General features: G+C 36.7%; 1 protein-coding gene across 3 annotated transcripts in view; it reads right to left on the reverse strand.

Moving 5' to 3' along the window:
* Positions 1–26,740, reverse strand: part of RGS22 (regulator of G protein signaling 22) — a 152,880-nt gene that overhangs the window by 100,312 nt on the left and 25,828 nt on the right. The window contains exons 4-9 of one of the 3 annotated variants that reach the window (XM_025393994.1): positions 24,126–24,347; positions 16,644–16,729; positions 15,903–16,035; positions 11,673–11,802; positions 8,889–9,519; positions 7,263–7,424 (exon numbers count right to left, since the gene is read on the reverse strand). In XM_025393994.1, the coding sequence (XP_025249779.1) occupies positions 7,263–7,424; positions 8,889–9,519; positions 11,673–11,802; positions 15,903–16,035; positions 16,644–16,729; positions 24,126–24,347 (1,364 nt within the window). Of the gene's footprint in view, positions 1–7,262; positions 7,425–8,888; positions 9,520–11,672; positions 11,803–15,866; positions 16,036–16,643; positions 16,730–24,125; positions 24,348–26,740 lie in introns of all 3 variants that reach the window. The other 2 variants (XM_025393993.1, XM_025393995.1) reach the window with 2 other exon arrangements.

The following is a 26,740-nucleotide window of genomic DNA, read 5'->3' on the forward strand; positions in this document are numbered from 1 at the left end:
TTTCCTGTGTGTTCTCCTGATAGTGAGTAAGTCTCACAAGATCTGATGGTTTTATAAATGGGAGTTCCCCTGCACAAATTCTTTTGCCTGCTGCCAAGTAAGCTATCCCTTTGCTCTTCCTTTGTTTTCTACCATGATTGTGAGGCCTCCCCAGCCATGTGGAACTGTGAGTCCATTAAACCTCTTTGCTTTATATATTACCCAGTCTCGGATATGTCTTTATTAGCAGCATGAGAATGAACTAATACAGTAAATTGGTACCAGTAGAGTGGGGTGCTGCTGTAAAGATACTGAAAATGTGGAAGCAACTTTGGAACCGTGTAACAGGCAGAGGTTGGAACAGTTTGGAGGGCTCAGAAGAAGACAGGAAGATGTAGCAAAGTTTGGAACTTCCTAGAGACTTGTTGACTGGCATTGACCAAAATGGTGATAGTGATATGGACAATAAAGTCCAGGTTGAGGTGGTCTCAGACGGAGATGAGGAATTTGTTGGGAAATGGAGCAAAGGTGACTCTTGCTATGTTTTAGCAAAGAGACTGGTGGCATTTTGCCCCTGCCCCAGAGATCTGTGGAACTTTGAACTTGAGAGAGATGATTTAGGGTATCCAGGGGAAAAAATTTCTAAGCAGCAAAGCGTTCAAGGGGAAGCACAGCATAGAAGTTTGGAAAATTTGCAGCCTGACGATGCAATAGAAAAGAAAACCCATTTTCTGGGGAGAAATTCAAGCTGGCTGCAGAAATTTGCATAAGTAATGATAAGCCAAATGTTAATAGGCAAGACAATGGGGAAAATGTCTCCAGGGCATGTCAGATACCTTCACGGCAGCCCCTCCCATCATAGGCCTGGAGGCCTAGGGGAAAAAAAATGTTTCTGTGGGCTGGGACCCTGGGCCCCCTGCTATATGCAGCCTAGAGACTTCATGCCCTGTGTTTCAGCTGCTCCAGCGTGGCTAAAAGGGGTCAAGGCACAGCTTGGGCCATGGCTTCAGAGAGTGCAAGTCCCTCTGAAGCCTTGGCAGCTTCCAAATGGTGTTGAACCTGCAGGTGCCCAGAGGTCAAGAATTGAGGTTTGGGAAACTCTGCCTAGATTTCAGAGTATGTATGGAAATGGCTGGATGTCCAGACAGAATTTTGCGGTAGGGGCGGGGCCCTCATGGAGAACCTCTGCTAGAGCAGTGTGGAAGGGAAATGTGGTGTTGGATCCCCCACACAGAGTTCCCACTGGGGCACTGCCTAGTGGAGCTGTGATAAGAAGGCCACCATCCTCCAGACCCCAGAATGGTAGATCCACCAGCAGCTTGCACCGTGTGCCTGGAAAAGATGCAGACACTCAATGCCAGACCATGAAGGCAGTGGGAGGGAGGCTGTACACTGCAAAGCCACAGGGGCAGAGCTGCCCAAGACCATGGGAACCCACCTCTCGCATCAGCATGACCTGAACATGAGACATAGAATCAAAGAAGATCATCTCAGAGCTTTAAGATTTTGCTGTCCTGCTGGATTTTGGACTTGCATGGGGCCTGTAGCCCTTTCGTTTTGGCCAATTTCTCCCATTTAGAATGGGTGTATTTACACCAATCCTGTACCCCCATTGTATCTAGGAAGTAACTGACTTGCTTTTGATTTTACAGGCTCATAGGCAGAAGGGACTTGCCTTATCTCAGATGAGACTTTGGACTGTGGACTTTTGAGTTAATGCCAAAATGAGTTAAGACTTTGGGGAATGTTAGGAAGGCATGATTGTGTTTTGAAATGTGAAAGGAACATTAGATTTGGGATGGGCCAGGGGCAGAATTACATGATTTGGCTTTGTTTCCCCACCCAAATCTCACCTTGAATTGTAATAATTCCTATGTGTCATGGGAGGAACCCAGTGGGAGGTAATGGAATCGTGGGGGTGGGTCTTTCCCATGCTGGTCTTGTGGTAGTGAATAAGTCTCATGATATCTGATTTTTATAAATAGGAGTTCCCCTGCACAAGCTCTCTTGCCTGCAGCCATGTAAGACACCTCTTTGCTCTTCCTTTGTCTTCCGCCATGATTGTGAGGCCTCCCCAGTCATGTGGATCTGTGAGTCCAATAAATCTCTTTCCTTTACATATTACTGAGTCTCAGGCATGTCTTTATTAGTAACAAGAGAATGGACTAATTCTTCAATGCCCAGACACTGAAGAACATCTGCTAGCTCAACATCATCCAGGAAAAAACAACCTCACGAAATGAATGAAATAAGGCAACAGGGACCAATTCTGGAAAAACAGATATGTGACCTTTCAGACAGAGAATTCAAAATAGCTGTGTTAAGAAAATTCAAAGAAATTCAAGATAACACAGAGAAGAAATTCAAGATTCTATCAGATAAATTTAACAAAGAGATTAAAATTGTTAAACAGAATCAAGCAGCAATTCTGGAGCTGAAAAATGCAATTGGGATTCTGAATAATGCATCAGAGTCTTAACAGTATAATTGATTAAGAAGAAATAATCAGTGAGCTTGAAGACAGGTTATTTGAAAATACATACTCAGAGGAGACAAAAAAAAAAAAAGCAACAATAAAGCATGCCTTAACAGTCTCAAAAGGGCAAATCTAAGAGTTATTGGCCTTAAAGAGGAGGTAGAAAAGAGATAGGGGTAGGAAGTTTATTCAAAGGGATAATAACAGAGAACTTCTCAAATCTAGAGAAAGATATCAATATCCAAATATAAGAAGGTTATAGAACACCAAGCAGATTTAACCCAAAGATGACTACCTCAAGGCATTTAATGCTCAAACTCCCAAAGGTCAAAGATAAAGAAAGGAACCCAAAAGCAGCAAGAAAAATAAACAATATACAATGGAGTTCTAATACATCCAGCAGCTGACTTTTCAACAGAAATGTTATAGGTCAGGAGAGAGTGGCATGACATATTAAAAGTAACGGCAAAAACCGCAATAGCATTTGCACCAACCTAATATTTAAAGTGCTGAAGGAAAATCCTTTTACCCTAGCATAGTATATCCAACAAAAATATCCTTCAAATATGAAGGAGAAATAAAGACTTTCCCAGACAAACAAAAGCTGAGGAATTTCATCAACACAAGACCTGTCCTACAAGAAATGCTAAAGAGAGCATTTCAATCAGAAAGAAAAGAACGTTAATGAGCAATAAGTAATCACCTGAAGGTATAAAACACACAGATAATAGTAAATAAACAGAAAAACACAGAATATTATAACACTGTAACAGTGATGTATAAACTACTTTTATCCTAAGTAGAAAGAATAAACAATGAACCAATCAAAATTAAGAACTACAACAACTTTTCAAGACAGACAGTACAATAAGATATAAACAGAAACAACAAAACATTTAAAAGTAGGGGGACAAAGTTAAAGTATAGAAATTTTATTAGTTTTCTTTTTGCTTGTATGTTTATGCAATGTTAGGTTCTTATCAGGTTAAAATAATGGGTTATAAGAGAGTATTTGCCAGCCTCATGGTAATCTCAAACCAAAAAACATACAATGGATACACAAGAAATAAAAAGCAAGAAACTAAATCATATCAACAGAGAAAATCACATTCACTAAAGGGAGACAGAAAGGAAGGAAAGAAAGAATAGAACACCACAAAACAACCAGAAAACAACAAAATGGCAGAAGTCCTTACTTATCAATAATGACATTGAGGTAAATGAGCTAAACTCTCCAATCAAAAGACACAGTGGCTGAATGGACGAAAAAATGAGGCCCACTGATATGGTGCCTACAAGAAACACACTTCACCTACAAAGACACATACAAACTAAAAAAGGGATGGAAAAACATGTTCCATGTCAATGGAAACAAAAAAAAAAAAAGCAGGAGTAGCTATATTTATATCAGACAAAACAGATTTCAAGACAAAAACTATAAGAAGAGACAAAGAAGATCACTATATAATGATAAAGGGGTCAATTCAGTAAGAGGATATAACAATTTTAAATATATATGTACCAAATGCTGCAGCACTCTGATATAAAAAGGAAATATTATTAGAACAAGAAAGAGAGATAGGCTCCAATGCAGTAATAGCTGGAGACTTCAACCCCCCACTTTTGGCATTGGACAGATCTTTCAGAGAGAAAAATAACAAAGAAATTGTATCAAAGTCAATGTCCTCATTGTGATATTGTACTATAGTTATGCAAGATGTTACCATTGGGGGAAAATATATGAAAGATACACAGTATCTGTTTGTATTATTTCTTTTTTATTTTTCTTTATTTTAAAAAATGGTTTTAATAAAATAGAGGTGGGGTCTTACTATGTTGCCCAGGCTGGTCTCAAATTCCTGGCCTTAAGCAATCCTCCTGCCTCAGTCTCCCAAAGTGCTGAGATTACAGGCACAAGCCATCATGCTCAGCCTTCTTTGACTGTAAGTTTACAGTTATCTTAAAATAAAAAGTCTAGTGCAGATAAGTGACACAATCAGATCGATCACAGTCACATGGAACAATTCATTGATCTTCAAATGGTATATATTTTTTTCCACTATGCCCATTCTATTTCCCTTGCTTCAAGTCCCTCAAGTTCCCAGGTAAAACATTACCTCCCCTCTATATCCTGTGCATTTATCACACTTTCTTTTGTTATACTAATATCACATGTATATTCTTCTCATCATACTATGACCACAAGGATTTGATCATGTTTCACCCTTGTATTCTTAGCATAGCACTTAGCCTATAGTAATACTCAAAAAAAGCTTATTAAGATGATAATAGCAACTCTAGCTACATGTATACACACACACACACACACACACACACACCAATTTTATGAAATACCAACCACAAAAATGTCAGGTGTAGAAGAATGTGTTCCAAGCTGACAGCCAAATCAGGAACATACCCCTATTCACAACGGCCACAAAAAGCATACCTGGGAATACAGCAATATAGCTAGGAATACCTAGGAATATAACTAAGTATGGAGGTGAAAATTTTCTACAAGGAGAACTACAAAACATTGCTCAAAGAAATCAGAGGTGACACAAACAAATGGAAAAACATTCCATACTCATGAATAAGGAGAATCAATACAATTAAAATGGCTATACTGCCCTGTAGGGGCCTTTGAAAACAGTATGCTGAGAATAGATAGGGCTCAAGGACAGTATCTCCAATTGAACTTTTAATGAACTCCTGTAGGCGCCAAGAAGGCGAGCAGATAAGGAAGAGCATAGAAACAAGGAACTGAGTAGAAGGTTACATCTGGGAAAAGAAAGTTTGTTTTGCATTTCATTCTTTCTGCTGACGTGGGGTTTATGGGGTATAAATAAAGTGAGGCGGAGGCTCTGAGTGTGGCCGCCATGTTCTCTGTGTGTCTTTGTCTTTTGTGTGTTCTTTCATTCTCCACCACCCCCGGCACGGACCCCAACACTGCCCAAAGCAATTTATAGATTCAATGCTATTCTTATTAGACTACCATTGAGATTCTTCACAGAACTAGACAAAACTACTTTAAAATTCATATGGAACCAAAAAGAGCCTAAATAGCCAAGGCAATCCTAAGCAAAAAGAGCAAAGCTGGAGCCATCACACTACCCAACTTCAAACTATACTACAGGTCTATGGTAACCACAATAGCATGGTACTGGTACAATAACAGACACATAGACCAATGGAACAACAGAGAATGCAGAAATAAGACCACACACCTACAACTATCTGATCTTTGAAAAATCTGACAAAAACAAGCAACGGGGAAAGAATTCCCTATTCAATAAATGGAGCTAGGATAACTGGCTGGCCATATGCAGAAGACTGAAACTGGACCCCTTCCTTATGCCATACACAAAAATTAACTCTAGATGGATTAAAGACTTAAATGTAAAACTCAAAACAATAAAAACCATGGAAGACAACCAAGGTAATACCATTCAGGAAATAGGCACAGGCAAAGATATCGTGACAAAGATGCCAAAAGCAATTGCAACCAAAGCAAAAATTGACAAATGGGATTTATCTAAACTAAAGAGCTTCTGCACAGCAAAGGAAACTATCAACAGAGTGAACAGACAACCTATGAAATGGGAGAAAATTTTTGCAAACTATGCATCAAACGAAGATCTAATATCCAGCATTTATAAGGAACTTAAACAAATTCACAAGAAAAAAAAAACATTAAAAAGTAGGTAAAGGACATGAACACTTTCAAAAGAAGACATACATGTGGCCAACAATCATATGAAAAGAAGTTCAACACCACTGGTCATTAGAGAAATGCAAATCAAAACCACATTGAGATACCATCTCAAGCCAGTCAGAATGGCTATTAGTAAAAAGTCAAAAAAAAATAACAGAGGCTGGTGAGGTTGTGGAGACAAAGGAAGGCTTATACACTGTTGGTGGGAGTGTAAATTAATTCAACCACTGTGGAAGATAGTGTGGCAATTCCTCAAAGACCTAACAACAGAAATACCATTTGATACAGCAATCCCATTACTTGGTATATACCCAAAGGAATATAAATCATGCTGTTATACAGACACATGTACGTGTATGTTCATTGCAGCACTATTCACAATAGCGAAGATATGGAATCCTAAATGCCGATCAGTGATAGACGGATAAAGAAAATGTGGTACATATATACTATGGAATACTATGCAGCCATAAGAAAGAACAAGTTCACGTCCTTTGCAGGGATATGGATGAAACTGGAGGCCATTCTCCTCAGCTAACTAACACAGGAACAGATAACCAAATACATCACATCCCCACTTATAAGTAGGAACTAAATGATGAGAACACATGGATACACAGAGGGGAACAACACACACTGAGGCCTATCAGAGGGTGGAGGATAAAAAGGAGGGAGAGGATCGAGAAAAATAACTAAGGGATATAAGGCTTAACACCTGGGTGATGAAATAATCCATACAACAAACCCCTAATGACACAAGTTTACCTATGTAACAAACCTGCACATGTAGCCCTGTACTTAAAATAGAAGTTAAAAGTAAATAAAGAAATAAAATGTAAATTCTGCTGGAAAAAAAAAGAATATGATCACCGAAGTTAAAAGGCAACTTAAATACTGTTCCACCTTATTATGGATTTAAAGTCATCCAAACATCCAAATTATCTAAAGGACAAGTAACTTAAAGAAGGCCAAAGATATAATAGTCTTGTCATTTTAGGTTTCCATAAGTCATATATCCGTAAGACAAAAAAAGTATAACTCACAACTGGCCTAAGAAAAGTGAAAGTAAGTAACTGATTCATGTTTTCTTACCAATACAGAAGTAAAGGTTTTAAAACTTCAGGCTGAATATTTCTTAAATGCTCTTCATTCCACTGTGATCCATCTAACAGTTTAAATTTTGATAAGATTTCTGCAGAAAGGTAGTAATCTCCATTGCTCACTAGATAGCATTTTTTCATCTTCTCAAGATGTCTGAAAGAAAACACATTTCCACATACACACACACACTGGTAGAATATTCAACTACCAAAATGTTTTCACTTCTGAAATGTTTCAGACAAATAATGAACTATCTCAAAACCAACACTGAGTGTCAGAGGTACCCAGAATTTTTGTGGACGTAAAGATACTTCTCACAGTTATGGAAATGGGAAGGGTATTTGTGACAAGCTGAATAAATGACCTTGCAAAGATGTCTACGTTCTAATCTCTAGAACTTGTGACTAAGTTACATGTCAAAGGAAACTCTGCAGATGTGCTTAAGTTAAAGACTTTAAAGAGATCTCCTGTATTATCTAGATGGTCCCATTGTAATCACAAGGATCGTTCTAAGAGAGAGACAAGAAGGTCAGCATCACAGAGAAAAATGTGAGGGTAGAGCAGAGGTCAGAGAGAAGATGCTGTGCTGCTAGCTTGGAAGATGGAGAAAAAGTCCATGAACCAAGGCCTTCATTAGATGGAAAAAATAAGGAATTTGTTTACCCCTAGAACCTTCTGACTTCCAGAACTGTCTGAGAATAAATAAAACTCTGTTGCTTTAAGTCACTAAGTCTGTGGTGATTTGTTACAGCAACAGCGGGAACTACAGTGTTGATCCTGAAAAACCTGTGTTGGCTACTTGCATGTAACTACCCTGACATGTCTTCAAAACTGGTAATGATCAATCAGGTCATGCTTCATAATCAACCATTTAGTGACCTCTGCTCTTATAGCTATATACAACAATGAGCTTTGTGATCTGAATGTCATTAAAATAAGTGGAATAACCCAGTGACTAGTATATACTCAGTCAAACCCTTAAAGGAAATTGCAATCTACTATAGTTGGTCTGCTTCAGAGCAGATCAGGAGACTAAAGACAAGTTAAAGATTTTCCTAAAACAGGGTTCTCTTTTCTTCAACTTACAGTAATCTAAAACATATAGAGCTGACCAAACAAAGACCTGAGCCCCATCAGACCTCCAAGAAGTTCTCTAGCAGAGAGACTCATCCAGATACCCAGCTACCTGGCATCCAACCAAAGATTATGGAATTTGTTAACCAAGCAGGCTACTAGGGAGAGTAGGTGTCTATTTTATGCTAGTGTGGTTATATAACTGATAAATTATTTTATTCTATAAAAATTATACATCCTTTTAATGTTATAAAAATGAAAATAGAATAATTAATTTGAAAGTAGTTCTAGAATGTATGGGCAGAAACATTATGCAAACCCAAATAAATGTTATCATTAGTATCTGAAAACTATGAAATCAGAAAACTAGTGTGATCAATATTACTATTATAATAAAATAAGTTTTATTGTCATTCATTCCTCCAAGAGTAAAAAATTACATTTTTAAAAATTTACTTTGGGCTTTCTCCCTGTGCTAAATAACCCAAATTAATATTCATAATTTGTTTTTAAAACTATTGAAAAATAAAAAAATAGAATTACCTTTGATGTCTTCCATGGTCCTTAAGAACTTTTAACCTCTCAATATCCATCCATAGCCACCAATATCTCTCTCCCAATGTACCTTTTATAAATTTCTTAAATCTTTCAAACTCCTTTCTATTGCCAATGTCATAAGTCCTATGAGAAATACACCAGTCGGCCCTGCTCTCTGGTCCAGCGCTCTCACTCTTTGAACTTAAACTTGTTTGTTCTATCTCTTCTGACCTCTCCTTTGTAGTTTGAACTAATTCACTTAAAAAATTCTTGCCACGAATAGACTCAAAACAATCATCAAATGACACTTTTGTTATATTGTTGAAGTTTATATAGTCTGGGGTTTCTCCAACTGGCTTTCCAACAATTTGCTGAATTGCTCCTCTCAAAATAAAGTATACATAGGAGCTTACAAATTCTTCACATGTTGAGAAATGCATTGTCAGGCTTTCACCAACATCCTGTTTCTTTTCAAGGTATACTCTCAGAAGAGCTTGAGAAGGAGTGTCTTGTAGAGATACAGACACCTCTTCTTCTTCTTCTCCTTCTTCTTCTTCAAATTCAGAAATCAATTTGGTGGTTTTAAATGGGTCTTTTTTTGTCCTAGGGTGAACTCCATCATCAAAGATAAAATTCTCTGTATTAAGTCATAAAAGACTATTAGATTAGATATGAATACAAACCTTTCTTATTATTAAATAGATACTATAGAGCCAGAACGTCAAATGGGTTTATCATAGGTAGTGACTGCATGGACCAGTGTCTTAAGAAGGATTCTGGGCCAGTCATGGTGGCTCATGCCTGTCATCCCAGCACTTTGAGAGGCCGAGGTGGGCGGATCACTTGAGGTCAGGAGTTCCAGACCAACCTGGCCAACATGGTGAAACCCCGTCTCTACTGAAAATACAAAAATTACCCAGGCATGGTGGTGTAGTAATCCCAGCTACTCAGGAGGCTGTGGCACAAGAATCGCTTGAACCCAGGAGATAGAGGTTGCAGTGAGCTGGGAGCACACCACTGCACTCCAGCCTGGGCGATAGAGCAAGATTCTGTCTCAAAAAAAAAAAAGAAAAAGAAAAAGAAAAAAAAAGAAAGAACAGAAAAGAAACAAAAACGGAAAAAAGGAAGGATTCTGAGGTTACGTTTGGAACCAGTAGAAAAAAAACTGCCACTGGGAATTAACCTTGTATTCCCTGGATTTGGAAGAAAAGAATGGTGGCAGATGGACTAAATATCTGACATCCCTGACACACAGAAGATATTCGAAAATACATTATGTACTTTTAAAATGTAATATTCCAGACTGATATATAAATGTCAACACATAAGCACCAAATCTATTAAGGAATTAGAATATGTATACTAAATGATTATATGTGCTTTGATATTTCATGCTGTATGATAAAAGAAAATTCACTACCATAGATTGAGACCATATACGAACAGACCAGAACTGGAGACAATAATAGCAAGTTTTAAAATTCACCATTTCATTAAAAGATTCAATTACTATCAAACTTACAGTTTATCATTAAAGTTACAAAATGGCACGAGATACTTATGAAGGTTTACAAAAGGATTATTTGTATGCTTTTTCTAAAGATATAGTATTCAGCTCCCATTTTCTCTTTCAAAAATCAGTGACATGTCTGATGTTAGTGCTTTATTTCACATAGTATATCTACCCCTTGAATTGCCACAGATCAGCTAACTGTTGTCATCCATGCCCCATTCTCAATGACCATTTTCTCAATTACCACAGTTCAAATCTCAATGAACTGGAAACATTTCATTACAATTTTTGTTGCTAATAAATTCCCCAATATTGAGAAATTAGACTTTGTGAGAGGATGCTGGACGTACACTCAATCCCATGGAACTGAAGGGAGGATGTTGCAGAGAGCGAAGCAGGCATTCCAGCTCACCATCTCCTGCCATCCTTCTCTTCCTGTATACTATTTTTATCTCCAATTATCTACTTCAATATTTTGGGAAAACAACAAGAAGCCTATGAATCCAACTATTTTCAATTGGGGAGATTATTTTCTTCTTTACCTAGACTCAGGTTCAATTCTAGGGAATCCAGATTTAACTTCCCCAGAGTCTGCATATAGTTCTTAAAGAGATTAGTTAGGAACTGTAAGTGAATTCCTGAGTTCTTCTCCTGAGTCATCACACCTAAGTTTTTTTCTCTAACAATATCACAGTTAATAACTCCCATTTCCGGAAGATTCCTTTTATTTTTATGAAAAGTCAGTATAGCCACAAAGCTTCCCAAAGTAGAAATTTATATGCTTTTTAAGGTGAAAAATAATTTGAACTTAAAAACAGAAGGGAAACTCAATTCCCATCAATAACTATTTTATTTTTAGGAAGAGAAAATTGTTGTACCCACTTTATTGCAAAGACTTAACAAGAATTTGTAAACTATGATAAGAAATAATGACATTAATTGACTGCATATTAGGTATCAAGCACCAGGCCAGGCATTTCCTATACATTTAGTATATATCATTATTCTAATCTTACAGACAAGAAAAGGCAAGCCTCCAAGAAGTGGAAAAACTCATCAAACATCACACAGCGAATAAATATCAGAGTTGCATTCTAAACCCATCTCCTTTTCACTATACAAAGTTGTCTCTCAAAAAACATAGGAGGTGCAGTGAGGCAAAGGGTATGTGGATAATTTTTTCTTCCCAACCACTAACTACTGTACTGTAAAATTAGAACAAACAAACAAAAACTTAAAGAGAAGTTCTAAAGTCATTCTTGTCCTTTACTGCTTACCAGAAACAGATGAAATAGCTGGTGATTTAAGTTTGTTGTAGGGTACACAACAGGGTAACGAAAAGGTTGATACTGTTTGCTGACTTTGTTTTGCTAATGCAAACCAATCTTTTGTTTGAGCATAGGAAGCCTAGGAGGAAGGGAGCATATTAGTTTAACATATGATTAGCAATATTGCTCTGATCACAAACCTGGAAAAATCATTATAATAATATTCAACTTGCACAGTACAATATGTAAAGTGAAAATTATCTCATGAAGGAAAATAAAATTATACTCAAAAAATTCATTAGCTAAGAGGAAACTGAAGGAAATTTCAAACCATTTTTTTTTTTTTTTGTATTTGATAACCAAAGGAAAATATGTGTCCAATACTTATAAATTCTCCACTCTCACTCTCAGGCTATTGTTGACCAAAGGCATGAAACCCTACTTCCTGGATTCACTACAAATTCATGCCATCTGACTTCAACTTGGCAGTCACCAGACCCATCAATCCTTTTGCTAGCTGCTCCCCTTTACAACTTTCCCAATTACTTCAGGTACCCTATTCTGTCTCACCTGGCTCAGTATTTTTAACAACTGCTCCCCCAGTATGACAGAGACACTATTCTTAGTGCCACTGGACCCTCTCCAAACTCAGCTGCCCCTTTGCATTAGACTCAGTTTTCACAACTTTGCTTAGATTGAATGCTTTTTGCACACTGATTCCTAACTCCATCTGTCCCTAACTGCAGCATTCCATTTTTCCTTTCCTTTGTATACCCCTGAACTAGCCAATTCAATTCTGAAGTTGATCCTTAGCTTCTAGAACCCCAGCCCTAAGAAGCTCCTATCCTAGCCTTCTTGGGAAGATTCCTCTGCCTGCCTCTCTCTGTAATGTCTTCTTTTATTTTTACTAGAGAATCCAAGTTGTTCAACAAGAGCAGAGAAGGGAGTGTTCAACATTCCTCTCATTTCTCATTTATCCAACTGAATCAGCTGGTTGGTCAGCACTTAGCCTAAGAAACACTTGGAGAATAGGTACCTCAAATGGAAGAAAAATTACTCCCTATCTATTATGCAGAATTAACATGGCAAGTCAAGCCACATAAGAAGACCAAAGCAAGACAGAGAAATGAGAGGTGGCAGCTATGCAGTCACCATCCCTCTTACAGGTGAGGTTTCCCAGGTGCATAAAAGCTTTCAAAGACTAACTCACTTTTGTTCCCCTTTTCCTTTAAAATCAAGTTATTTATTAGTAATTATATGTTCATCTAACATATAATTATATGTTTACCTAACATATAATTATGGAGGGACTACTTTATCCTAAGCAATAGCCTAAGCAGGAGGCCAAAATAATTAAGAAACGTTCAAGGAATTGAGAGGGACCAACATACAAGGTCCTTGCTATTTCAACCACAAAAAAAGAATGAGGGAGTAGAACACAGGAGAGAAATAAGTCATCAGTCAGACTTCAACATCTTTAACATAATTATTCCACTTTATATATTTTTGGGGGGGGAAGTGGAGACAGAGTCTCATTCTGTCACCCAGGCTGGAGTTTAATGGTGCAATCTTAGCCCACTGCAACCTCTGCCTCCCGAGTTCAAGCAATTCTCCTGCCTCAGCCTCCCGAGTAGCTGTGATTACAGGCACCCACCACCATGCCGGGCTAATTTTTGTATTTTTAGTAGAGACGAGGTTTCACCATGTTGGTCAGGCTGGTCTGGAACTCCTGACCCCATGATCCGCCCACCTCAGCCTCCCAAAGTGTTGGGATTACAGGCGTGAGCCACTGCACCCGGCCTATACTTTTAAGAGATGGGTCAATTGTTTTTTAGATGGTATAACTTAAGGCTCAAAGAAATATTACCAATTATCATGAAGATTAATCCCTATGTATAGTCATGACATAAATAATGTAAACATCCAAGAACTTTGAATCTGCAAAATTCAAAGGCTATTGAAAAATGGTAATATACAGTTAAAGTGGCTATGTGGTGGCTCATGCCTATAATCCTAGCACTTTGGAAGGCTAAGGTTGGAGGACTGCTTGAACCCAGGAGTTCAAGACCAATCTGGGCAACATAGACCCTGTCTCTACAAATAATTTTTTAAAAATTAGCCAGGAATGGTGATGCACTCTTGCGGTCCCAGCTGGGAGGCTGAGGTGGGAGAATTGCTTGAGCCAGGGAGGTTGAAGCTGCAATGAGCCATGATTGCATCATTCCACTCCAGCCTGGGCAACACAGTGAGATCCTGTCTCCAAAAAAAAAAAAAAAAATTTGTGTGTGTATATATATAGTGTTAAAGTTTACTCAAGTGAATACAAATGAGTTTTTTCATCTCAGAAAATACCAAAAGTAAACTAGTTTGGATTTTAACTCCCTTATATTTAATTAAATTCACATATAGCAAATCAGAACTTATTCCCCTAGATTGATTCTTCCCTTTACATGTTTATTGACCTTGAGTACATATTTTTTAGGACATTTCCAACATTTCTATAGTATATAAATTAAGGGAAAAAATATTGCCAGGCATAGTGGCTCACGCCTGTAATACCAACTCTTTGGTAGGCTGAGGTGGATGAATTGCTGGAGCTTAGCAGTTCAAGACCAGCCTGGGCAACATGGCAAAACCCTGTCTCTACAAAAAATACACAAAAATTAGCAGGGCGTAGTGGCATATGCCTGTAGGCCCAGCTACTTGTGGGTGCTGAGGCAGGAGGATCCCTTGAACCTTGGGAAGTCAAGGCTGCAGTGAGTTGAGACTGTACCACTGCACTCCAGCATGGGTGATAAAGCGAGACCCTGTCTCAAAAAAAAAAAAAAAAAAAGGAAAGAAAGAAAAAAATACTTAAAATCAGTATAAGAGAGAAGAAAAATGTGCCTTAAATACACCACAAAGCATTATTCAGTGGAAATAATGGAACTGGCATAACTGTAAATGTTTTTGACAAATACTGCTGATAGAAATGCTGAACTACAAAATTAATAGGAGATACACAAGAAAAAAAAAGTTCAAGTAAATTTAGCCTATCTATTCCAACACAGAAGGCAAAGAGGCTTCCTCTTGTATGATAATTTTGATCAATTGAAAGTGCCTTATTTGCAAGTAAGCCTTAAGGTTTAAAAAAAAAAAAATGGAAGTGCCTACCCAGAATGCTGTGTTATAAAGAATCTGGAGCCAAATCCTAGCTCAGCAGAAAAATTTCCACAATTGATTAACAAAGTCTGTCATAGGGAGTAGCAGCACAAGGGCTACATATTTGCCATTCCTAATTTTGTATAGAACTGTGTATTAGAAGTATAGTTTCAGATACAAGATCTAATAATTAGAGGCCAAAGATCAAACAACAGTTCTTACTACATTATGACTCTCCAAAAGGATATTTGATTCTAGGTTAAATCTCTTCAAATGCTCTCATACACCCTCACATTTCTCTAATCATGGATGACAAATTTATTTGATAACAACCTTACAGTAACACATTTTACTACTAAGGAATAACCTAGAGAAAAGGAAGGAAAAGACTCAATTTATCTTTTTGTACAAAAGTAACAGAATCCAAATCATAGCGATTTTGGAATGAACAATGAAACCATGGATATAATTCAAGTTACCCTTGCTTCCCGGGTGACACTGCATGTTCTTCAACCTTGCCTTTGTCTCTTTAGACACATGAGGATAATATTTCTAACTACATTTCAAATTAAAGACAGCAGAGCAAATTAGTTAGCATAAATCTATAAGAATTATTGCTAAATCTGCTTTACATATATTTGAAATCATTTTTTCTGTTCAGGTAATACAAATGCCTTAAAATAAGAAGTTACAGCCAGGTGTGGTAGCTTACGCCTGTAATCCCAGCACTTTGGGAGGTAGAGGTGAGTGGATTCCTTGAGTCCAAGAGTTCAAGACCAGCCTGAGCTACATGGTAAAACCCCATCTCTACAAAAAATGCAAAAAAAAAGTTAGCCGGGTGTGGTGGTGCATGCCTGTAGTCCCAGCTACTCAGGAGGCTGAGGTGGGAGGATCACGTGAGCCCGGGAGGTGGAAGCTGCAGTGAGCTGTGATCATGCCACTGCACTCCAGCCTGGGTGACAGAGTGAGATCCTGTCTCAAAAAAATATATGTATAAAATAAAAAATGAAATCAGAAGTTTTAATGAAGTGCTAAGTCATGAAAAAATACTCATACTTTTACCTCACCAAGTGATACATAGAACTTTTTCATAATTACAAGATTATCTTCTTCAGTGGCAGGAGGTGGTAGACTGGGTGGTTTTTTCACGATCCAGGGAGAAAAATTTGATTCTACTGTGAAATTCATGCCGGACTTGCTCCATCTTACTTGTGAGACCAATTTGGCTAACCTGCATTTTAGGAATCATACAAATTTAAAACAAGTTTCAAATATAGCAGAATTCAGGGAAAAACTTAAAATTTTATTTTATGTATTCAAGCCAATCTCCTCTCCTCACTTAATGATGATTTTCTTTGGCTCTGTTAAAATTAATAGCTTATTCATAAAACCACTAATTAGTTAAGAATTATTCATTTTAATTGATTTTTATTTAAAAATGGTTGTTCAGAGGTCAAATTTTAGGTTCTTACATGTTAAAAGTCAGAGAACATAAAGGAAAACTTGGTTCTGGACTATAGCATTCTATGTTTTTCATGTCACACTAGTTTTCATTGTTAAACACTCTGCACCTAAATACCGTTATCACCAATAGATAATTTTTAAATTATGACTGGTTGGAGAGGCTCATGCCTGTAATCTCAGGTTTTGGGAGGCCAAGGCAGGAGGCTCTCTTGACGCCAGGAGTTCGAGACCAGCCTCGGCAATACAGCAAGACCCTGACTCTACAAAGAATTTAAAAGATTTGCCACACATGGTGGCACACAGCTATAGTCCTAGCTAATTGGGAGGCTAATGTATACGTATTTAAAAATACATATATTGATGGGACTATAATACCTGTATTCAAAGTAGCAATCACTTTCCAGAAACGCTGGAAGTCTTTCTTTTTTGATCCACTTAATACCTTCTTCACGACTGAGACACTACGAGAAGAAAAAGAGCAAGAAAAAGAAGGTCAAAGAAAATCACTTTTAGGATGATTAACGCTTAATCATGAGAGCAATAATGACCTCCAGCTGTCAGCAGGAGCCCTACCCCTAGGTCTTCTATTTCCACTAGAGAGATCAATAAACCTGAGCCACAAATGTGAGGCACTTCTTGCCTCTGGTACGTTTTTAATTCTCTTAACAATTCTATATCAACTATATAATGCCTCAATTTTTACAGATTAACAAATCGAATCCAGAGAAGTTAAGTAACTTGTTGAAGGAGGGAGAATGAGGGGGAAAAAAAAGCCAATGAATCTCAGTATTTTCAGTCATAAAATGGGTTAAAAATAATCACAAACAGAAAAAGAACCACCAAGAAAACTTGGTAAGGCCACCAAGGTCACTGCAGGCCCCTTGTTCATCAAGTTTAAAAAAATGTTTTAACTGTTTAACATCTCCAGGCACTCTCTTACAGATAAAAAAGTTAATAATGATAATAGAGTGTTACAAATGCCACAGTGTAGGCTTCTGTGGGAGCCCACAGAGACATTTAACTCAGAAGAGGTTTCCCACAAAACATGCACTTCACTCTTTGACCCGAAGCAAGGCTAGCTAGGTTGAGCAGGGAAGCAAAAGAGGAGACAAACCACAAGTGTAGCGGTATTAGGTCACAGGATGAGATTTAAGGGATGGAGAGAGAAAGGTTGGAGAAGTAGGCAGGGTCATGACTGCAAATAGCGTTTTAAATAACATTAAAGAGTACAGATTTTATCTTGAGGTTGTGAGAGCAATACAGAATTACTGAATTACTGAAGAGTTACTGTTGTTCATCCTAAAATACTTACTGTTGATTCTACTTTTTCTTGTATTCACTTTTTCCAGAATTCTAAATAATATCAGTACCTTGGACACAAAACATATGTTACTAATAAATAAAACAATCTCAGTGAGGTAAATGTGTTTGCATTTATGTGGCTTCCATGGACAATCTAAGGTGATAGTTTTGCTGTGATATTGCATAAGAGTTAACACATAGACCATTACTAACTCTAGTGAGGAAATTGAATGTCCATACAGTAGTGTTGCTGACATCTAATGTGCTGATGCTCATGAGGGTGATGTGTGCTCATCATTGCTGATATGTGCAGAAGTCTTTAGGCATTCAGGATTGGAACATCAAATAGTTTTCTTCTATTCAGCAAAAAAAAACCCATATTCATTTGCCTTCACCAAACACTATCTTCTGCATAATGAAAGAATAGAAGAAAACCATGGAAATAGCCAGCACCTAATCAGCAGCACCTTGTTGACAGTCTCACTGCTTATCAGTGAGATCTGAAGGACATTTGGATCTTAGAAAGACTCTGCATAGGCTACACACTGACAACCATGCAGGACTTCTGAACTCCCATTAGCGCTACATTCAATGTATCACAGAAAGATACCAAACTACATATAAAGATCCACATGAATCCTTAAAGAATTCTATAAGGTTGTCAAAGTAGTCAGTTCATTCAAAACCAATTTGCTGAATATTCAGCTAGTAAACAGTTTACCTATAATTCATCCTCTTTTGAGTGTTTTTGTACCTATTTGACCTAAAAATAAAATGAATAAAAAAGTTTAAAAAGAATAAAATCAAAAATTGAAGAAAAGTCTTTAGCCAAGCTGAAAACAAAACTCTTCGTGGTTTTAAAAAGTAACTAAATATAAAGACAAAAAACATACAAGACGATCCTGATCAACCATAAAATAACTTAATAAATACGTATAAGAAACACAAAAAGAATCTATCTAAGGTTAAATTATTTAAACCTTAAAAAAAATTTCTGTAAGTTGGTTAAGAAACAGAAAGGGATGACCAGAATGTTAAGGGAAGATGATTTTAGGTAAATCAGTACAGAACTATTTCCGAATAGCCATACGCAAGCTGTTTAAAGTGTCTACAGAATTGGATTAATAAAAAATTATATTTAGATGTACAAGGCAAACACATAAAGCATGGCTATCAGTCAGTAGATCTTATTGGTTAGATTTATTGAGGTATAAATTACATACAGTGAAATCCACCCTTTTTAATACAGTTCTGCAAGTTTTGACAAATGCATATAATCATGTAACCAGGACTACAATCAAGATACAGAAAAGTTCCAACACTCTCCAAATTTCCTAATGCCACTTTGTAGTCAGCAACTCCGTCCAACCCTAGGCTCTGACAACCAGTGATCTGTTCCACAGTTTTGCCTTTTCCAGAATGTCATATAAACAGAATCAATATAGTATGTACTTTTGATTCTAGTATCTTTCATTCAGCATAAAGCATTTAAGATGTATCTATGTTCTTTCATGTATAAATCATTCTTTTTTGTTGCTAAGTAATATTCCACTGTATGTATATACTACAGTGTCTTTATCCATTCACCAGTTTAAGGAATCTGGAAAACTTCCAGCTTTTGTGATCATGAATAAAGCTAACTGTAGACATTTACATGCAGGTTTTTGTGTGAGTATAACTTTTCATTTCTTTTGGGTAATACTCAGGGGTAGGATAGATAGGCAGTGATATGGTATGGATATTTGCCTCCTCCAAATCTTGTACTGAATGTGATCCCCAATGCTGGAGGTAGGGCCTCATGGGAGAGATGTCATGGTCATGGGAGCGAATCCCTCATGAATGTCTTGGTGTCCTCCCCATGGTAATAAGTGAGTTCTCACTTTGTTAGTTCACATGAGACCTGGTTGTTTAAAGAGCCTGATACCTCCTCACTCTCTCCCTTGCTACCTCTCTTGCCATGTGATATGTCTCCTCCCTCTTTGTCTTCCACCATAAGTGGGAGCTTCCTGAGGCCCTCACCAGAAGCAGATGCTAATGCCATGCTTCTTATACAGTCTGCAGAACCATGAGCCAAATAAACCTCTTTCTTTATAAATTGCCCAATTTTGAGTATTCCTTTATAGCAACACAAATGGACTATAGGTGGTATGGTATATGTTTAACTTGGAAAGACGTGCCAAAATGTTTTCCAAAATGGAATTCTCACCAATGAGAATGGACTTTTGAGTTGCTTCCACTTTTTGGCTATTATGAATGATGCTGCTATGAACATTTGTATGTAAGTTTTTGTGTGAACATATGTATTCAATACTCTTGAGTATATACCTAGAAGTGGCATTTCTGGGTAATTTGATAACTCTTGGGCTAAGCTCTAAAGAACTGCCTAATATTTTCCAAAGTAGCTGTACCGTCTTACAATTGCACCAGCAGTGTATGAAGGTTCTAATCACTTCAAATCCTCACAAACGTTTGTTATTATTTGCCTTTTTTAAAATCATAGCCATACTGTTGGGTGTGAAGTAGTGTCCCATTGTGATTTTGATTCCATTTCCCTTATGACTAATGATGTTGAAAATCTTTTCATGTGCTTATTGTTTATCTTATTTAGAGAAATGTCTATTCTAAACCCTTTGCACATTTTTAAATTGGGTTATTTGTCTTTTTATTTTTGAGTTCTAAGAGTTATTTTTATAGTTTAGATACACATCTTTATAAAATATATGATTTGCAAATATTTGCTCTCATTCTGTGGGTTGTCTTTTTACTTTCTTGGTAGTGTCCTTTAGAGCATGAAAGTTTTGATTTATCTTTTTTTCCTTGTGCATTTGGTGTCATATCTAACAAAACCAATGCATAATCCAAGGTTATGAAGATTTACACCTGTATTATTTTCTTAAATAGAACTATCTTTTTTGCATTGTTGGATTTAATTTGCTTTTTTTTGAGGATTTTTGTGGTCTGTGTTCATGAATGATGTTAAGTTGTAAGTTTTTCTTTTCCTTCAAATTCCTTCATTTAGTTTTGGCATCAGTGTAATGCCCATCTCATAAAATGAATTAAAAATTGATTTCTTTTGTTTTTTGTATAAGTTTTTATAAATTTAAGGTTACTTCACTTCTAAGTGTTTGATAGAATTAAACAGTGAAGCCATCTGAGCCTGGAGTTGTCTTTGTGGAAAGACTTTAAACTGTGAATCCAACTTCTGTAATAGATGTAGGACTACTCAGATTATCTGTATCTCCTTCAGTGACCATTGATAATTTGTGCCTTTTAAGAAATATGTGGGCCAGATGCAGTGGTTCATGCCTGTAATCCCAGCACTTTGGGAGGCCGAGGTAAGTGGATCACTTGAGGCCAGGAGTTCGAGAGCAGCCTGGCCAACATGGTGAAACCCCATCTCTACTAAAAATAGAAAAATTATCTGTACATAGTGGCATATGCCTATAATCCCAGCTACCTGGAAGGCTGAGGCAGGAGAATCGCTTGAACCTGGGAGGTGGAGATTGCCGTGAGCTGAGATCATCCCACTGCACTCTAGCCTGGGCATCAGAATGAGACCCTATCTCCAAAAAAAAAAAAAAAAAGCCTATTTCATTTAAATGTCATGAGCTTATAGACATAAAATTGTTTGCAAATTCTCTTTTTTTTTTTAACTGTCTGTAAAATTTGTAATGACATCCCCTCTTTCATTTCTGATATTGGGCATATATATCTTCTTTCTCTTTCGCTTCAGCATTCTGGCTAAAAGTTTACCAATTTCGTTGATTTTTTCAAAAAACAAGGCTTTATTTTCATTGATTTTTCTCTCTTGTTTTTCTGTTTTCAATTTCATTGATTCTGTTCTTTATTTCTTTACTTTTGGTTTAATTTTAACTTAATTTTTCTAGTTTCTCATAGTGAAAAGTAGATCGTAGATTTATTTAGTCTTCTCTATTATAAGCACTTAATGGTACAAATTTCCCTGTAAAGACTAATTTAGTTGCATCCCACAAATTTTGATATGTTATGCTTTAGTTTTTATTCAATTCAACATAATTTTTAATTCCCCTTGGGACTTAGTCTTTGACCTATGAATTATTTAGGAGTATGTTATGCAATTAAGTATTTAAGGATTTTGTTACCCATTTATAGTTTAATTCTGAAGTGGTCTGAGAACACAGTTGGCAAGATTTCAAATCTTTTAAGTTTGTTGAAATTTATTTTATGGCCCAAAATATGGTCTATTTTGGTAAATATTCCCAGTGCACTAGAGAAAAAAATGTTGTGGGATAAACATCCACTGTTGTGGGACAAAGTGCTCTGTAAAGATCAATTAGATTTACTTGGTTGTTAGTGTTTTTCAGAACTTCCATTTCCTTACTGATCTTCTATCTTTTCTATCAGTTACTGAGAGCAGTGCTTTAGTCTCCAATTATAACTATAAATTTATCTATTTCTCCTTTCAGTTCTATCAGCTCTTGCATCATGTATTCTGAACCTCTGTTGTTAGGTGCATACATATTGTGAGTTGTTAAGCTTTCTTGGTGAATTGACCCTCCCCCTTTTATCATTATGTAATGTTCCTCTTTATCCATGGTAAGATTCCTTGTTCTAAGGGCTGCTTTGCCAGATATCAATATAGTCACTCCAGCTTTCCTTTAATTCATAATTGTATGGTATACCTTTTACTATCCTTTTCACTTCTAAACTATTTATGTCTTATTTTTAAGGTTAGTTTCTTGTAGACAGCAAATAATCACAATTTTTAAAAAATCATCCCTGACTCTGGCTTTTACTCGGGGTGCTTAGGCCATTAAATTTCATGTAATTATTGGTGTATATTATTATTATCATTATTTTTAGAGATGAGGCCTCACTCTGTCACACAGGCTGGAGTGCAGTGGCACCATCATAGCTTACTGCAGCCTCAAACTCCTGGGCTCAAGTGATCCTCCTGCCTCAGCCTCTCAAGGCTCTGGAATCAAAGGAATGACACATCATGACAACTCAATATGATTAATTATATTATTAGTCATATACATTAATTATATGATTAAGGTGATATTAATTATTGATGTGGTTTGTTTAAAATCACTACTACCATTTTCCTAGTTGTTTTATTCTTTATGTGTCTATATTCTTTGTCTGTTTTTTCCTCATTTTCTGTCTGCTTTTCATTTAGTACTTTTTAATTCCTTCGATCTCCACTACTGTTTTTATTTTTATTTATTTTTAGTATATTTTTGAGACAGGGTCTCACTTGGTTGTCTAGACTGGAATGCAGTGGTGTGATCACAGCTTACTGCAGCCTTAACCTCCCAGGCTTAGGTGATCCTCCTACCTCAGCCTCCCGGGTAGCTGGGACTACAGGTACATGCCACCATGCCTGGCTAATTTTTTATTTTTTGTAGAGATAGGGTTTTGCCATGTTACCCAGGCTGGTCTCTAACTGCTGAGCTCAGGCAATCCACCTGCGTTGGCTTCCCAAAGTGCTGGGATTATAGGTGTGAGCCATTGCAGCTGGCCTGTTTTCATTACTCATGCCTCTTTTTAAAAACTTCCAAATTGCTGCCCTAGTTTTATAATAGACATGCTTAATTAATCAGTCTACCTTCAAATATATCAAATAAGATCATCTAAATCTTTCCGAGAAACTTGTGTCAAAGCACATAACTCAAGAAGCTCCTAAATAGCTTTTAACAATAAATAAATAGGTCATAAAGACCTCCATACAATTAAAAATTTCTATTCACTGAAGGAAGTGAATAAAATAATAAATATTGTCCCACTTAGTAAAAAATTTTTAAACTAACTTTTGATGAAAGTTAAAGACAGAAATTATTTCAATTCAGTAACAGAAGAATTGAAGAACTTTCAGGCTAGAGTAAATCTATGTCTTAAATGTTAGACATACTTCAGCCTAGTTATACTAGACATTTTGAATCACTGTGAAATAGTATTGTTAAACATTCATTATTATTTTCATTTCATCCATGCAAGAAACCTAAGTAGTAGGTAGTAAAGGTCTCATCCGACAGATGATGAAAATCAGACTCATCAAAGTGACTTGTACACAGAGTCAGTAAGCAGAAGAGCCAATATTAGAACGCAGGTTTTCTGACCTCATGCTAAGGAAACACAATCTAGAAGCTGAAAATGAAATTTCAGGCCAGGGAGGTCAGAGCCACACAGTACAACTTGAGGGTCAGAAGTCTCAATTCCCAACTGCTTGACAGGATTGGTTCAAAACCCAAATGAAATACATTGCCTATATATCCACATTTTCCACCATGCATCAAAATTATAAAGGATACTTATATTTATATGACTCAAAACTAACCTAATATTCAAATATTCAAGGTAAATTACATGAATCTTCTCAAATTGATAAGTGAACATCAACAAAACTGCTAAACTGGCCATTAGATTTGAAGAGTGCTTAACAAATACTATGTGTACGTACAACACAGGTTAATAAATGTAGCTACACTTCAAAAAGGGAAGCCTAAGGAAACTCATGTTGATTTCACCAAATGCTTTATCCATCTAACAAGATAAAACAGTATACTTTCTTACCATAATATTGTAGTTGACATTAATGGTCTCATTTTCATCGGAGGCATTCATTTGAACAGGTTTAACCTCATTCTTTCCTTTCCTTACAACATCAAAAATGGGATTTCGAGGTTGCTGGTTTTGTAGAATTTTTTTCAGTTGTTTTTCCAGAAGTTGTGGAGCATCATTAACTACTTCAAAGACTCCATAATCTGCATTAAATCTAATTGCCTCCGAAAAGGTCTGCAATATAAATTTGTGGAAATTAAAACATTTTTTAAACCTGAAAACTCACAGTCTCTAAGAAGACTTGTGGTTTACATACATGCATGCATACCTCAGAGTTTTGTGTTTTTAATCATTCCCTCTTCCTTTTTAGGACCTAGGAAATCCCTTGGGTAGAGGTCAGGGAACCCACTGAACTCTTCCTTGCCAATGTACTTATGCCACGAGTAACTGTCAGGGTATGCTATGGCAGAAATTCCCTTTGTATGAACATCTTACCACTGTGATTATTTGAAACTGGACAGAAATATATACCTGGCTTTACAAAGCTATGTTATTCTCTTAGAAGGGGGTGGATCACTAGGGAGGAATGAGTAAAGGAAGAAATAATGCTCCCACTGTCTTTCATCCTTAGGAGCCATGAAGGCTAACAATCTCCCTTGTCCAAAAGGACAAATTTAAGTATAATATGCTCTTCAGTTAAGACTATTTCAACACCATCCTTCGCGCTGGGACAAAAAGAGAGAGAAGAAAATAACATTTCTGAGGTTTTTATCGGTAATTCTAAATGCTGCCAACTTTTATTTAAAGCCAGTCAGTTGATATACAATAGTCAGGAATCTTGAGTTTGAATGCCAGTTTGCCAATAAGTAGCTCTGTGACTTTAGGTAAATCACTGAACATCTTTGAGGCCTCCACTTCCATAAGAAGTAAATGGTGAATTGGCCATGTTTTTTCCCATTTGTCCTCCGAATCTTGAATCAGGTCCCTTTTTCAGAATATTTGTTTATTTTAGGGTACCTTCAGTGAACTGACTATTCATGTAGATTAACTTATACATGCTTAGGCGAGTGGTAGAAGACATCAAACTCTTCCCCTTGGATCAGTAAGTGTTCTAAGTAGAACATTAATTCAAATTTTACTATGGGATTGCTAGATATACTATAGTCATAATTTAATAAGCGGTAGAATTTCATAGTAAAATTGGAACTAGAAGCATGTGTATATATATATTTAAATTTTAATGTCAGATAATATCACATCTCTAAGGTCTGACTGTCTCCCCTTCTGAGGAATTAAAGTACATGGATGATACAGCTCAAGACGAATATCAGTCCACAGTCTCAAAAGCCTTAGGACTAAGAGTTTCTCCCAAAATGATAAATATTGCTCAATGAGTAAGAAAGAATTAGCCATAAATTACATATAAAGTCTCTTCAATAGATATATTTCATTAGTTGCCCACTGCATCTGTCTTTCAAACATGGGATTCAAACAGGCACCATTTACCTAAATGACATAAATAGTATCCCTAAACTATGCTATCACTAAACTAAAGAGAAAAAAGAGTCTGCTGATATCACAGATCAGATTTATCTGGTTGGAGAAAGGAAATTAATTAAACTTGGTAGAGAATGACATCAAATATTAATGTGGGTAGGAGAAATTAAGCTGTATAAAGTGAAAGACCATCTGGAAAACATTTCTTCTAGTTCTGAGTATACATGGAACAAGAGAACAAGCTTGACTTCTATTGTTTACCTTTCTTTCTTTTTTTTTTTTTTTTTTTGCCTCCTACCCTCCGACCTGGTATAGCCAGAGGAACACAAAGCTGTGATAATCTAAAGCAAAGAATGTTAATTAGTTAGTTCAATGGATAAATAAAACATTTCCTACTAACAAAGTAAAAAGTGCTCAAGTAAAAAAATTAGGAGGGACTGTTGATACCCTAAGACCCTAGTATCAATCTTACTTAGTACTGGTGAGTAGTTAAGGTATAGTTGGCAGAAATAATGAAGATGATAAGGACTATTTACTGAATGTCTATCACATGCTAGGCATGTGATGGACACTTTATTTTTTTTTCTTTCCAACTTTTATTTTAGGTTTAAGGGGTACATATGCAGGTTTGTTACATGGGTAAATTGCATGTTGCAGGGGTTTGGTGTACAGATAATTTTGTCACCCAGGTAATCAGCATAACACTCAATAGCTAGTTTTTCAATCTTCACCCTTCTTCCATTCTCCATCCTCAAGTAGGCCCCTACAATAGTAGGTCTATTGCTCCCTTCTTTGTGTCCATGCGTGCTCAATATTTAGCTCCCACATATAAGTGAGAACATGTGGTATTTGGTTTTCTGTTCCTGCATTAATTCCCTTAGGTTAAAGGTCATGATGGACACTTTAAAAGCACTCTCTTGAATACTTCCACATTCCTGACATAGCTCTTCACAAAAAACTGATGGTAGGGACGGCTAAGTGATGGTCCATGGACTCAGAGCTATAAAGTGCTAGACGATCAGGGTTATGGAAACAAGTCTCTCTGGTCCCAAAGACAGAACATTTCCTCTTCTTTAATACACATAAAGTTTCTTTATTACATATAAAGTTTATTCACATATGACAAAACT

Source organism: Theropithecus gelada, chromosome 8 (genome assembly GCF_003255815.1).
Source record: "Theropithecus gelada isolate Dixy chromosome 8, Tgel_1.0, whole genome shotgun sequence".
Classification (NCBI taxonomy): domain Eukaryota; kingdom Metazoa; phylum Chordata; class Mammalia; order Primates; family Cercopithecidae; genus Theropithecus; species Theropithecus gelada.